General features: G+C 35.6%; 1 protein-coding gene across 5 annotated transcripts in view; it reads left to right on the plus strand.

Moving 5' to 3' along the window:
- TTC3 (tetratricopeptide repeat domain 3) overlaps positions 1-16430 on the plus strand; it is a 201205-nt gene that overhangs the window by 23348 nt on the left and 161427 nt on the right. For all 5 annotated transcript variants that reach the window (XM_078146523.1, XM_078146524.1, XM_078146522.1 and 2 more), the window contains exon 8: positions 4880-4965. In XM_078146523.1, the coding sequence (XP_078002649.1) occupies positions 4880-4965 (86 nt within the window). The remainder of the gene's footprint in view (positions 1-4879; positions 4966-16430) is intronic.

The raw sequence follows: 16430 nt of genomic DNA on the forward strand, positions 1-16430 counted from the left end.
TTTATTTTTTGTCACATTTTGAGTTCCAAGCTGCCTCCCTCCCTCCCAACCCCTCACTAGAGAAGGTGGAGATAGATAGATAGATAGATAGATAGATAGATAGATAGATAGATAGATATACACACACGCACATATATATATATACACACACACACATACATATATATATATATACACACACATATATATGTATATATACATATATGTGAAACTGTACAATACATCCATGTATCATTTCTTTCTCTGGAGGTGGATAGTATCTTCCTTCATAAGTCCTTTGTAGTTGATTTAGATATTCATATTACTCAGAATAGCTTAGTCGTTCACAGTTATTCGAACATTACTGCTGTTATTGCATACGATGTTCTCTTGGTTCTGCTCATTTCACTCTTCATTATTTCATGCATTTCATTATTTGTAAAATCAGCCTGCTTGTCATTTCTTACAGCACAGTAGTATTCTATCATGATCATATACCACAACTTATTCAGCCATTCCCCATTTTATAGGAATCCCCTCATTTTCCAGTTCTTTGCCACCACAAAGAGAGCTGCTATAACTATTTTAGAACAATAGGTTCTTTTCCTTTTTCCTTGATCACCTTGGGAAATAGACCTGATGGTGGATTGCTCAGTCAAAAGGTATACACACTCCATGCCTTTTCAGTAGATGTCCCCCATACCTGGAATGGTGTTCCTTCCACTTCCCCTTCCTTGCCACTTTTAGTGTCTTCCCTTTGAGATTCCCTCCGAAGTAGAGGTAGTTAGTTGTCAGTGGATAAGAGTTCTGGACCTGGAGTCAGGAATACTTAAGATTAAATCCAGCCTCAGACACTTACTAGCTGTATGATCCTAGGCAAGTCATTTAACCATTGTCTACCTCAGTTTCCTCAACTGTAAAATAACAGTAACAGCTTCCTCACAGGATTGTTGTGAGTATCAGTTGCAATAATATTTGTAAAATGCTTGGCAAAGTGCCTGGTGCATAGCACTTTATAGATGCCAGCTATTAATATTATTACCTTCCACTTACTCTCCTTCCCTCTTGTCTATCTATTGATATTTTATTTACATAGTTATTTGTGTGTCGTGTTTTATATTAGAATGTGAGCTCATTGAGGGCAGGGACCAAATGCTTTCCTCTTTACCCCCACATCGTGTTTAGCACTTAATAAATTCTTGTTGACTGATTGACTATTCTGCTTTCCATGGAAACTCTTGTGTCCTGATGGACTTGTTGGGTGTCTTTTTGGGTTTTTTTAAAGGCAATTGGGATTAAGTGACTTGCCCAGGGTCACACAGCTAGTAAGTGTCAAGTGATTGGTCCGAAGCCAGATTTGAACTCAGGTCCTCCTGACTTCAGGGCCAGTGTGCTCTATCCACTGTGCCATCTAGCTGCCCCCTGTTGGGTGTCTTCTTATGTGGTAGTAACATGGTCACTTCTGTCCAATAGCTCCTTATGTGTAAATGGAGCCTTTGGAGAATATTTTAGGCCTGGGTGTGCCTGGAAGTCCTTTACTGTCCTAGGAACAGATGCCACAGGACGGCATTGCAAGCATTCCCATAGTTTGGTCATTGATTTTTTCCTTTACTCCATGTTTCAGGTGCCACAGTCAAACTTCTTCATAGTTAAAGGTATTGTCATGCTCTACCCACTGAGCCAGGTAGCAGAATCCCTCTCTGGAATCTGTTTGCATGGAGAGATGCTTGGTGTTAGGATGTCAAGAGCCATAGTTGGATGGTGTAGAGCCAGTCCACCAAACCCATCTCTTTAGGAATCTTACCCCCTCCATTGCTCACCTCTTCTAGGAAACTGACTATAGTGGAAATAGAGCTTATTGTGCTTTGTTAAGCAAATGAGGGAATTGAGGGGATTAGGATTGCAAGTGGTTAATTATGGGAATTGAGTGAACTACACTGACTCCCATCACTGTGTCTCAATTCTGGCGTTCTCAGTTCCATTTCTGTTCAGTTTATGCGTCTAGTCAAATTTCTGTCTTGTGAAAAAACTTTATTCAATTATGGGAATTGAGAGAAAACCTTATTTATTGTTTGAACCTAACCTTGTGTGTCTGGGAAACTGGATCACCTCTCCCTGATACTTAGAGACCCTTAACCAAGCATCTCTTAGGTTATGCTAACCAGAAACTCAGTCAGATCCAAAGACTGATGCAAGGAGTTTTCTTACAATTGTACATCTTAAGCAACATATGCCTTATCTGAAAAATGATCCCATACTGATTAATCAGTTATTATTTCCATGTTCCTTTGATTGTTCACAGACACTTGGGGAAGGGGGGAATGGGATACCTCTTTTTCTGAATTCAGGAAATTGTACCTGTTCACTCTTCCCCTCCCAACTTGGAAAGTCCCTCATCTTTCCTCCAATTAGAAATCAGATTCCTAATGTTGTATTATTTCCTTTTAATTAATTGGCCTTATTTGATTAATTGTTTTAATATATAAAAATTTGTCTCCACCAGTATTTGAGATCCAGACTAAGCTGAGGAAGGGATCTGGTCCTGCTTTGTTAGGAAGTTGGCATGCATTGCTTAATAAATCAATATGCTTAGAAGATGGAATTTTTGTTTCCTCAGGCATTTTATCTTTCACTTGCCACACAAGTATGCACAGCTCTCCATCTTAGCTACCTCAAGCAACTAGGTGACAAGGTGGATAGAGTGCTGGGCCTGGAATCAGGAAGATCTGAGTTCAAATTTAGACACTGATACTTACTAGCTTTGTGACCCTGGGAAATCACTTATGTTTGCCTCAGTTTCTTCATTTGCAAAATAAGGATGAATAATAGCATCTACCTTCGGGTTGTCGTAAGGATAAAATGAGATACTATTTGAAAAGCATTTAGTATCGTGCCTGGCACATAGCAAATGCTCTATAAATCCTAACTATTTTTATTAGTATTAACTAAAATGGAGAAAGAGCAGTCCTTATCAGAGACCTAATTTATAGTTAAAGGATTTTGTAAAAGTGAATGTTGTTTGAGGTAGCCAAGGTGATGGAATTCTGTGACTGAGAGGAGCTTTATGTTGGCCCTGTTAGACTATGCCCTTTCTAACCATTTTTCTACTAACTCCTCAGGTTGTTGTTTACACTTCTACAGCATCCATATTTATTGGTAATGAAAGTTGGTCTACTGTCTGACAGATACTTTGTGAAAAAAATGTCCCCAAGGGTAATAATAGAGTAAGCCCAAGACACTCTTACCATTGGGTCGGGTTCTCAGTTCTCATCCTCACCCCTACTCACATTCTCTTCCCTTATACTGTATTTCCCTGACCTCAATGGATGCCTATTTAATTTTCATTTTCCTTATGGTAGCAATCTAGCTTTTTCTACAGCTGATAGCAGTAATCAGAGAATGTCAACCCTGATGATACAGTACTTTTATTCTCCTGTGTCAAATTCCTTAAAGACCCAATCAGCCCAAAGCCCTTCCTATCTCATTGTGTGTGGCAGTGGGATACTTCGTTTCTGAATCACATCACCCAGTCACCCAAGGCTCCTTTATTGCCCTTTTCCTGCTGCAGCCACAAGGTCATTCCAAACCAGTCCTGCACCAAGTTTTCTGGGCTAGGCTTTACTTCAGGCCAGTCCGGAGGTTCAGGCTTAGTATTGGAACTAAATGAGACATGTTACATATCACACTTAACAAAGGGATGTTTACAATAACGTGGAAAGGATGTTCAGTACAAGTACAGCATTGATGGGGCAGCTACAGCTAGGTAGCTCAGTGGATAGATCACTGGCCCTGGAGTCAAGAGGACCTGAGTTCAAGTTTGGCCTCAGAGACAGGATACATACTCACTAGCTGTGTGACCCTGGGCAAGTCACTTAACCCCAATCGCCTCACCGAAAAAAAAATTACAGCATTGGTTCATTTGGGAGCAGCTCCTCTCACCTCCACCTTTGTAATGGTGAAGCACCCAGTCAGAAGGGTATTTTAACATTGCCATGGGAAGACCATCAAGCTGGATTTTTTTGCTTGTAAAGCTATGTAATTGGTTTGAGCCTTAGTCACTTGGACCAGTTAAGTATTGAGAAAGGTTTCATTGCCTTTTCAAGGAAAAAAATTAGTCTGTGGGACAAGGACTTACTAGTTGTTTTAGGCCAGGCATTTGAATTTATAGCTGTGAAATGGGGCCCACTGTCATGTGTCCCAACCAGATTGGTACTAGTAGGTTGCTCTTTGTACGGTTATGGCTAACTTTATGTTTTTATGGAACCAGTTAATGATATTAGGTGGAATTGTGTCTGTATCATGAAGTACCTTCCACTGTAGTAGCACTCTTCCAAATGTTAGCTTTGTTTTTGTTGTATATTCAGTCTGTGGAACCGTGAATAAAGACGTGTTTTTTAGTTTTTAGAATAAACAGTGACCAGTGATTTTCTGTTTTCACGGGGCACAAAGAAAATACTTTTGATGGTGTTATGCTGAATGAAGAAAACAGACTGAAGACTTGGGGCTTTTGGTTGGGGGTGTTAACTAGCCCATTTTAGCGAAGTGATATTTCTGCATTTTATTAAATGTTGATCAAGAATTGTTATTAATATCTGCTTTTAAAGTTTCATTTCATTAGAGAAACCTGGCAATAAAGGCTTTTTTCAGTTTGTCATGATATTGTTATTTTATGCTTTGAAGAGTGATTTCATACTGTTTAACTTACCATGTGAATTGAAACTGAAAATATGACTAAAATGTAGACTTGTTTTTTCCCATTTTGATTTAGGTATAATTAGGCTCCTTTGTTAAAAAAAAAGTAATATACTACTTTATACTAACAATGAAAGGAATTGTGTTGTATCTTTACAATCCTTTTTTCTGATTTTTAATAAAGTTGTTTTTTTTAATCTCTAAATAGACAAGTACCATATAACCAAAGTCGTGCTAGAAGACTGCAATTTAGTTGAAGAATTTGAATATCAGAACTGTGCTGCTTGTATAAAGGTAGGAATAATATTTACTTCTTGGTGGTTTTCATAAAATTTTCTTGGTGGAATGTATGATACCCAGATGGATTTATCAGTCAAACAGTAAGCACTTATTAAGTGCCCATTATTCAAGGTGCTGTGCTAGGGGATACAAAGACAAACAGTCTCTACCCTTGAGGAGCTTACAGTCTAGTGATGAGAGAAATGTACTTATATAGAAACATATACAAAATAAATGCAAGATAACCTTGGAGTCAGGGGTAAGGCATCATCACTTCTGGGGTCATGAAGATGCTGGATTGATCTGAATCTTGAAGGAAACCAGGATTCCAAGAATCAGAGGTGAGGAGGAAGGTGCATTCCTGGCCTGGAGAAACAGCCACTACAGAGGCATGGAGATGGGATTGAAAAACAGTTAGAGGAAGTCCAGTTTTCCTGGACTACCATATGTTTGGAGGGGAGTAATATATAATAAGTCTAGAAAATTAAGTTTGGCCTAGGTTGTAAAAAGCTTTCAATGCCAAACAGAGAAGTTTATATTTTATTCTAGAGGTAGTAGGGAGCCACTGGAGTTTATTGAATGAGTTGATGTTGTGTTTAGACTTATAAGAAAATCCCTTTGGGGGCTCTATGGAGGATGGATTAGAATGAGGAGAAACTTTAGGCAGGCTAGCCAGTTAAGAGACTATTGCAAAAATCTAGGCCAGAGATGATAGGAGCCTTAATATGGGCTGGTAACTGTGATTGGAAAGAAGAGGATACACATAAGAGATTCTGGGAGAGGTAGAAACAAGACTTGGCAACTAATTGGGTATGTGGAATTTGTGAGAGTAAAAATTCAAAGGTGACACTGAAGGTGTGTCCTAGATCAGTCTAATTCAAATACAAACTGGGCCTCATGTTGACTTGGAAAACCACAAATTAATATCATTTATGTTATATTGTATTTTTATTTATTTTGTTAAACGTTTCCCAATAACATTGTGATCTGGTTGGGGCACAAGCCCTGGATTTGAAATCTCTGCCTTAGACAGAAGTAGGGAAAGTCGGAATGGGGTAGATTTGAGGGAAAAGATAATGAGTTCTGTTTTGGATATGTTGGGTTTGAGAAGCCTGTGGAAGAGTTCTAATACTTTATCTTTTTGTTTGTCTGTCTGTCTATTGAGACTGGATCTTCCTGTCTCATCAGGCTATAAGTGCAGTAGCCACTGCTGGTCTGATACTATTGATAGGCAGATTAGAAGTTTTGATCTATTCCCTTTCTGACCTTGAAGAGTACTCATTAGTGCTCATCCTGGTGATGGTCCCTCTACTGTTGGGGTGCAGGACTAATCAGCTGGTTGCTGACAATAAGATCTAATCAGTTTTAACCTTGTTGTAACTCAGAACTTACAAGCTCAAGCAATTGCTTGATTGGTTATTAGGCAATAAAATTCAGGAGAGAGACTAGGATTGCATAGATTGGTCATCTGCATTGAGATGATAGTTGAACCCATGGAGGTAATGAGGTCATCAAATGAACTGATATAGAGGAAGATCAGGGTCCAGGACAGAGCCTTGGGGTACATTTATAGTCAGGGGATTGGATGTGGAAGATGATCCAGCAAAAGAGACTGAGAAGAACTTGTCAGGTAGGAGGAGAATCAAGAAGAAAAATGTCTTGAAAAACTCAGAGAGGAGAAGGTCTAGAAGACAGGTTGGTTGACACTGTCAGATGCTGCAGTGGGGTTAAGGAAAATGAGTATTGAGAATTGACCATTAGATTTGTCATTAAAACCATCTTTGGTAATTTTTGAGGGAGCAGTTTTAGTTGAGTGATAATATCAGAAATCAGATTTCAGAGGTTTTAGAAAAGAGGAGGAAGTGGATACAATGGTTTATAGATAGCTCTTTCTTTCTTTTTATTCTGAGTTTAACAAATTTTCTCCCCATTCCCACCTACCAAAAAGAAATGTCCGTATAGGAACAGAAAAAGAGGATTGATTATATATTAAACCAGGTTTCTTATGTACAACTTTTCTTAACAGTATATGTTGTGAATGGTGTATATATGTGATAAAATCAACATGTGGCTCTTAAAATTGTCATATTTCTTTTTTTCTTTCTGAATTTCCTTGTATACTTTGACATGTGTCAGTGACTTTTTTCTTTTTTTGAGGGGCGATACTATTGCTAGCTCCTCTTTTTCCCAGATCCCTTGCCCGCATAAAAAAATGAAAAGCTCAATCCTTGTACAAATAAGCATAGTTAAGCTAAACATATCTGTACATTTGCCACATCCAAAAACATATGTCTCATTCTGTTCTTTGAATCTTTCACATCTCTATGAGTAAGTGAATAAACTACTTCATCATGCTTCTTCTGGAGTAGTGGTTAATCAATTAGTAGTTAATCAACTTAATTAGTCAGTAAACATTTATTAAGTGCTTGCTATGTGCCAGACACTTTACTAAACAGTGAAGGTATGAAGAAAAATAAAAGGCAGTTCCTGCTCTTAAGGAGCTCACAGTTTAATGGGGAAAGACAACATGCAAATAACTATGTATAAATAAGCTATATTCAGAATAAATTCAAAATAATAAATAGAAGGAAGACACTAAAAATCAAGGGAGTTCTGGAAAGGCTTTTTTTAGAAGGTAGGATTTTAGCTGGGATTTGAAGGAAACCATGATGCAGAGATGAGGAGGCAGAGTATTTCATGCAGGGGGAGAACCAGAGAAAGTGCTTGTAGTTGGGAGATGGAGTACCTTGTTCAAGTAACAGCAAGGAAGCCAGTGTCACTATCTGTCTCATAGGTACAAGGTGTAAGAAAACTGGAATGGTAAGGATGAGGGAGGTTATGAAGGATTTTGAATGCAAGATGATTTTATATATAATTCTGGAGGTGACAGGGAACCACTATAGTTTATTGAGTAGGAGGGTGATGTGGTCAGACATACATTTGTGAGAATCTCTTTGATAGTTAAGTGGAGGGTGGACAGCAGTGAAGAGAGACTTTTGCAAGGGAGACCAACTAGCAGACTATTGCAGTAGTCCAGGCATGAGATGATGAAGGCCTATACCAGGGTAATAGTAGTAGGAAGAGAAAAGGGATTTTATTCCAGAAATGTTATGAAGGTTAAATGGACAAGCTCTTACTAGCATTTCTAATACAATATTAAATAGTAATGGTGATAATGAACACCCTTGCTTTACCCCTGAGATTATTGGAAAGGCTTCTAGCTTATCCCTGTCATATATAATGCTTGCTTTTGGCTTTAGATAGATATTTCTTATCATTTAAAAAAAACTCCTTTTATCCCTATGATTTCTAGTGTTTTTAATAGAATTGGGTGTTATAATCTGTCAAAATCTTTTTCTGCATCTGTTGATAGTAATATAATTTTTGTTGTTATTGATATGGACAATTATGCTTGTAGTTTTCCTAATATAGTCCTGATACATATCCAGCCAGGTTATGGTATATGATCTTTGTGATATATTGCTACAATCTCCTTGCTGATATTTTATTAAAAATTTTGCCATCCGTATTCATTAGGAAATTGTTCTATACTTTTCTTTCTTGGTTTTTGCTCTTCTTGATTTAGTATCAAAACCATATTTGTGTCATAGGCATTATTTGATAGTGTTCTTGTTGTTCAGTCATTTCACTTACGTCCTTCTCTTTGTGAACCCATTTTGGGATTTTCTTGGTAAAGATAATAGAGTAGTTTGCTATTTCATTCTCCAGCTGATTTTTACAGATGAGGAACTGAGGCAAACAGGGTTAAGTGACTTGCCCAGAGTCATACAGCTAGTAAGTATCTGAGGCCAGATTTGAACTTATAAGAAGAGAGACTTCCTGATTCTAAGCACAGTGTTCTATCCATTGTGCCACCAAGCTGCAGTTTGGTAGTACTCCTTCTTTACTTATTTTTCCAAGCAGTTATATAATTTTGTAATTAATTATTCTCTAAATGTTTCCTAGAATTTCCTTTTAAATCCGTTTGGTTCAAGGTCTTTTTCCTTAGGGAGTTCATTTATGGGTCATTTAATTTCTTTCTATAAGGTAAGGTTATTTAACTATTTTATTTCTTCTGTTAATTTGGGAAGTTTTTATTTTATTTTATTTTATTTTAGGCAATTGGGGTTAAGTGACTTGCCCAAGGTCACGTGGCTAGTAAGTGTCAAGTGTTTGGTCTGAGGTCAGATTTGAACTCAGGTCCTCCTGACTCCAGGGCTGATGCTCTAGCCACTGTGCCACCTAGCTCACCCAGCAATTTATATTTTTAAAAAATATATTTAATCATTTCATTTAGATCATCAGTTTTACTGACATGTAGTTTGGCAACATAATTTCTAATAATTTAATTTCATCTTCATTGGTTATACATTTATCCTTTTCAAGGACAAGTAATTTGGTTTTCTTTTTTTTGTTTTGTTTTGTTTTGGGGGGTTTTTGGCAATTGGCGTTAAGTGACTTGCCTAGGGTCACACAGCTAGTAAGTGTCAAGTGTTTGGTCTGAGACCAGATTTGAACTCAGGTCCTCTTGACTTCAGAGCCAGTGCTCTATCCACTGCGCCACCTAGCTGCCCCATCTTCTTTCTTTTTTTTTAAGAATCAGCTTATCCAGTGGTTTATCTAATTTTTTTTTCATAAAACCAGCTCCTAGTTTTATTTATTAGTCCACTGGGTTTTTAAATTTTTTTTTATTTTAGTTAATTTATTTTGAATTATCAGCAATCACTTCTATATGCTTTTGAGTTTAAAATTTTTCTCTCCCTCCCCAAGACAGTGCTCAATCTGATACAGGCGATACATATACATTCCTATTAAACATATTTTCACATTAGTGATGTTGTAAGAATTAGAACCAATAGGAGGAACTACCAGAATAGGAAACAAAACACAATAGAAGAAAAAAAATTGCAAATAGTATGCTTCGATCTGCATTCAAACTCCATAGTTCTTTCTTCGTATGTGGATAGAATTTTCCATCATGAGGCCTTAGAAGATGTCTTAGATCCTTTTATTACTTTCAAGCTTTATTAATCTGTACTTTGATTTTTCAGGATTTCTATTTTGTTAATTAATTGGGAATTTTGAATTTCTTCTTTTTCATTTTTTTAAAATTTGTGTGCCCAATTTGTTGATATGCTTTTTCTTTCTTTTATTGATAAAAGTGTTTAGAGATATAAATTTTTCTTTGTGTACTGCTTTGACTGCAGCCCACAAATTTTGTTATGTTATCACATTACTGTCATCTTTAATCAGATTTTTGAGTGTTTCTGTGATTTGTTCTTTGAACTCATTCTTTAGAATTAGATTGTTTAGATAACCAGTTAAGTTTTAATCTGTGTGCAGAGGCCATTTGTTGAACATAATTTTTATTGCATTATGGTCTGAAAAGCGTGCATTTGATCATTCTGCTTTTCTGTATTTATTAGTAAGGTTTTTATGTCCCAGTATATGGTCAGGTTTTTTTGTGAAAGTGCTGTATACAATTGGGAAAAAAAAAGGTGTATTCCTTTCTATTCCTATTCAGTATTCTCAAGAGATCTATCATATCTATTTCTTCTAAAATTCTGTCCATCCCTTAATGTCTTTCTTCATTTTATGGTTAGAGTTATCTAGGTCTGAAAGGGGAAATTTAAAGTCCCCTGCTAGTATAGTTTTGCTGTCTTTACTCCTCCTGTAATTCATTTAACTTTTCTTTTAAGAACTTGAATTCTGTGCCATTTGGTAGATATGTTTAGTGTTGATATCACTTCATGGTCTGTGGTATCTTTTAACAAAATGGAGTTGCCCTGAATATCTTTTTAAATTAGATCTACCTTGGCTTTAACTTTGTCTGAGATCCTGATTCCTTATCTTGCCTTCTTCAGCTGAAGCATAATAGATTCTACCTCAGCCCCTTATTTTAACTTTATGTGTGTTTTTCTGTTTCAAGTGTGTCTCAACATATTGTTGGATTCTGTTTTCTAGTCCATTCTGCTATCAGTTTCAGTTTTATGATGAGTTCATCCCATTTACAGTACAGTTATGATTGCTGTATATTTCCCTCCATTCTGTTCTTTTATTTATCTTTCTCTTTTTCTGCCTTGTTACCTCTTCAAAAATCTGTTTAGCTTTTGATTACTTCCTCCCTTAATCTACTCTCCTACTTAGCACCACCTACTCCCCTTTCTCCTATCCCATTTACCTCCTACATGTCCATTGGATGGGATGAATTTTTTCCCCTGTGTGTGTACGTACATACATACATACATATATATATATATATATATAATTTTTTTCTTTGAATCAGTTGAGGTGAAAATGAGGTTCAAGCATTGCCTGCTCCTCTCCTTTCCCCATCCGAATTGTCGACTTTATTGTAAAAATTTCCTCATGTACTTTCATGAGAGGTAATTTTCTCCATTTGTCATCTCACTTCCTCCCTATTCCTGCTTTTCACCCTTTTTTGAGATCATCTTTCTTTTTCTGAGATCATCTCCTCGTAATTACAGCCACATCCATACCCTCTGTCCATAAAGGCTCCTTCTTACTGGCCTAATGATAAAATTCTTAGGAGTTGCATATATCACCTTCCCACGTAAGAATATAAACATTTTGATATCAAATCTCTTATGATTTCTCTTTTGTGTTTGCCTTTTTATGCTTCTTTTGAGTCTCATATATGAATGTCAGATTTTCTGTGCAGCTCTGGTCTTTTCATCGAGAATGCTTTAAAAGTCCTGTATTTGATCCAATGTCCATTTTTCTTCCTGTAATACAGATTATACTAAATTTTGCCGAGTATGCTATTTTTGATAATAATCCTAGCTCCTTTGCCTTCTAGAATGTAATCTTCCAAACCCTCTGCTCATTTTTAGTGGTGGCTGCTAAATTTTGTGTGATCCCAACTGTGGCTCCATGTTATTTGAATAGTTTCTTTGCAGCTGCTTGATGTATTTTCTCCTTAACCTGGGAGCTCTGGAATTTGGGCTGTAATATTCTTGGGAGTTTTCATTTTGAGGTCTCTTTCAGATGGTGATCAATGAATTCTTTCCATTTCTTCTTTGCCCTTTGGTTTTATGATATCTGTGCGGTTTTTCTATATAATTTCTTGAAATATTATGTCTAGATTTCTTTTTTGGTTGTGGCTTTCAGATAGTCCAATAATTCTTAAATTATCTCTTACTCAATCTATTTTCCAGGTCTGTTCTTTTTCTGACAAGATATTTTGCATTGTCATCTTTTTTTTTTATTCTTTTGACTTTTTTCTTGTTTCTTGATGTGTCATGGAATCATTAGCTTTCACTTGATCAATTCCATAATTCTTTTCTTCTCTTTTTTACATTTTCTTTCTTTTTTGTTACATTTTAATTTGTGAACATTCTCCCTATCCCACACTAGAGAAGGCCACCATTTGACACAAATAGGTAGCTAGATATAGATATGTAAAATCATCTGATGTATATGCTTATTTATCAATTCTTTTTCTGGAGATGGATAGCACCTTCCTTCATTGGTCCTTTGTAGTTGATTTGAATGTTTATAATACTCAGAAGAGCCTACTTTTTCACAATTATTCTTCAAACAGTATTGCTGTTACTATATACAATGTTCTCTTGGTTTTGCTCATTTCACAGTTCATTATTTCATGCAAATGTTTCCATGTTTTTCTAAAATCAACCTCTTCATCATTTCTTAGAGCACAGTAATATTCCATCATGATCATGTGCCACAACTTGTTTATTTTTAAATTTTTATTTTGTTAAAATTTTAATTAATTTATTTTTAGTTTTCAACAATCACTTCTATAAGCTTTTGAGTTTTAAATTTTCTCCCGCTCCCTCCCCTCTACCTTCCCTAAGACAGCATGCAATCTCATATAGGCTCTACATATACATTCATATTAAACGTATTTTCACATTAGTCATGTTGTAAAGAAGAATTAGGACCAAAGAGAAGAACCAAAGAAGAAACAAAACAACAACAAAAAAAGAGAGAGAAAATAGTATGCTTCTGTCTGCATTCAGACTCCATAGTTCTTTCTCTGGATGTGGATAGCATTTTCCATCATGAGTCTTTGGGAGTTGTCCTAGATCTTTGCATTGCTGAGAAGAGCCAAGTCTGTGAAAGTTAGTCATCACATAATGTGGCTGTTACTATGTACAATGTTCTCCTGGTTCTGCTCACTTCACTCAGCATCAGTTCATATAAGTCTTTCCAGGTTTTTCTGAAATCTGCCTGTTCATCATTTCTTATAGCACAATAGTATTCTATTACATTCATATACCACAACTTATTTAGCCATTCCACAGTTAATGGGCATACCTACAATTTCCAGTTCTTTGCCACCACAAAGAAAGCTGCTAAAATTATTTTAGAAATATGGGTTCTTTTCCTTTTTCCCTTATTAATTTGGGAAACAGACCAATAGCTGTACTGCTGTGTCAAAGGATATACTCAGTTTTGTAACTCGTTGGGCATAATTTCAGATCAACAATGTATTGGTATCCCAATTTTTCTGTGTCACCTCCAACATTTGTCATTCCCTCCTATCATTTTATCCAATCTGATCCATGTGAGATGATATGTCAAGAGTTGTTTAAATTTGCATTTCTCAAATCAGTATAATTTAGTGCATTTTTTCATGTAACTGTATATAGCTTTAATTTTTTCCTCTAAAAACTGCCTGTGCATATTCTTTGACCGTTGATTAACTAGGGAATTATTCATATTCTTATAAATTTGATCATTCATATTCTTATAAATTTGACTAAGTTCTCTATATATTTGAGATATGAGACCTTTATCTGAGAAAGTGTCTATAAAATTTTTCCCCCAGTTTTCTATTTTTCCTGGCTACATAGGTTTTATTTGTATAAAAACTTTTAAATTTAATATAACAAAAATGATCCATTTGTATATCTCACAATGCTCTCTATCTCTTAATTATTCATAAGTTCTTCCATTCATAAGTCTGAAAGGTAATATTCATATAATTTATTTATGCTATCTCCTTTTATGTCTAGGTCACTTATCCATTTTGACCTTATCTTGGTATATAGTGTAAGGTGGTGACCTATACGTAGTTTTGGCTAAACTGCTTTCCACTTTTCCCAACAATTTTTTTTTACCAAATAGTGAATTCTGATCCCAAAAGCTTAAATCTTTTTTTTTCCCTAAATTTATTTATTTATTTTTAGTTTTCAGCATTCACTTCCATAAGATTTTGAGTTCTAAATTTTCTCCCCTTCTCCCCTCCCTAAGACGGGGGGTGCATTCTACCTTAAATCTTTACATTTGTCAAACACAAGGTTACTATAATCATTTACTACTCCATATTGTATGTCTACTCTGTGCCACTGCTTTGCCTTTCTGTTTCTTAGCCAATACCACATAGTTTTGATAATAATTACTGTCTTAAAGTATAGATTAAGATCTAGTACTGCTAAACCTTTTATATTTTTTCATTAATTCTTTTGATATTCTTGACCTTTTATTTTTCCAAATGAATTTTTTTTATTTTTTTTAGCTCAGTAAAAAAGTTTTTGGCAATTTAATTGGGATGGCATTGAATAAGTAGATTAGTTTAGGTAGAATTGTCATTTTTATTATATTGGCCTTGCCTACCCACAAACAATTAATATTTCTCTGATTATTTAAATCTGACTTTATTTGTATAAAAAGTGTCTTATAATTATGTTCATTTAGTTCCTGTGTTTGTCTTGGCAGGTATACTACCAGGTGTTTTATGCTGTCTATGGTTATTTTAAATGGGGTATCTCTTACTATTTCTTGTTTCAGGGTTTTGTTGATGAAATATAGAAATGCTGATGATTTATGTGGGTTTATTTTATATCCTGATACTTTGCTAAAATTATTGTTTCAACTATCTTTTTAGTTAAAACTCTAGAATTTTCCTAATATATCATCATATCGTCTGTGAAACTGAACATTAAATTTTTTCTAGATATTTATTTTTATTGTATTTTTTTTGTTTTTTAAAATGTGTTTCTTATAAACAATACTCATGAAGGGTTTTTTTTTTTGGTTTTTTGGTTTTTTGTGAGGTAGTTGGGGTTAAGTGACTTAGCCAGGGTCATATAGCTAGTAAGTGTCAAGTGTTTGAAGCCAGATTTTCAGGTCCTTCTAACTTCAAGGCCAGAGCTCTATCCACTGCACCACCTAGCTGCCCCAGAGTTTTATTTTCTTATTAATTCTGATACTCTTTCATTTTATTGGATTGTGTAGCATACTCACAGTTATGACAATTAAGTTTTCATTTTTCCTATAATTTTCTGTATTCATCATATTCATTTTTATAATTCCAAGTTATTTTCCTAAATGGTTGTGCTGAGTCAGAGCTCCACTAACAAGGCACTGGTATAATTATCTTCCCACGACCTCTCCAACACTGAATGTTCTTATCTTTTGTCATCTTTGCCCATCTATGGGGTATAAGGAGATTTTGAAGTTAAGGAGATAAATAGAAACTTAGATAAGCTAGATATGATACATATCTGGAGAGAACTGAATGGGAATAGAAAGAAATACACCTTTTTCTGAGTGGTACATGACCTTTACAAAAATTGCCAATAAATTAAGGCATAAAAACTGTATAGTTAAATGCATCGTTTTAAGATCATAATACAATGAAAGTTACATTTAATAAGGAACTGTGGAAACAAAGATTGAATACGAATTGGAAAATAAATAACCTAATTGTAAGGAAAGCATAGATTAAAAAACAAGTCATAGAAACAATAAATTTTATTAAAGATGTGTGGGACAGAGACCACCTACCTAAATTAAAAGCCAAAGTCTTGACAAAAGTTTGCAAAAAGGAGGAATCTCTTTATTGACTTTCTCGAGAAAGGGCACCCCTGTGCTGCCTAAACTGCCCCAAGAGTGCAAGTGCTCTTTGTTTAAGGCAAGATTATATAGACCCTAATGCAGCAGCCCACCCTAATCCCCTTCCCTTCGGCTCATTGGCTGAGCCTCAGGTGTACAATCTATTCATGTAAAAACTATCCTAGTAACAGAGAGAACAAAGAAGTATAGAAATTATGTTAACATGTTCCCCTTTTCAGGGCCTCACAGTTTCAGCAGCATTTTACCCAAGGTCATATAACTAGCTAGAGGATGAGATAGACAGGATGCTCTTATGTCTCAGGACTTTCTGCTAACACTATCTAAGAGTAGGGGAGAGAGAAGGCTAGGGGAGGGGGTCTTGTATTCTGAGGGGTCTTCACTTAGTGTTGGTACACATGTACCACTCAAAAGCAACAGTACCAGAACCATTAACAAGAACGAATGACCCTTTGAGGAGGCTTCACTCCTGAGAGATCATCTCTCGCAAAGACAGTAATAATAATGAGACAACCAAAATCTGTGGGATGCAGTGAAAGTAGTAATCAAAGAAAAAAATTAAATTTTGATTTACATTTCTCTTATCATTTGAAGCATTCTTTCAGATAGCTATTAATAGTTTGTAGTTCTTTTTTAAA

The sequence above is a fragment of the Phascolarctos cinereus genome, unplaced genomic scaffold (genome assembly GCF_003287225.1).
Source record: "Phascolarctos cinereus isolate Bilbo 61053 unplaced genomic scaffold, phaCin_HiC Scaffold_726;HRSCAF=1367, whole genome shotgun sequence".
NCBI classification, from domain to species: domain Eukaryota; kingdom Metazoa; phylum Chordata; class Mammalia; order Diprotodontia; family Phascolarctidae; genus Phascolarctos; species Phascolarctos cinereus.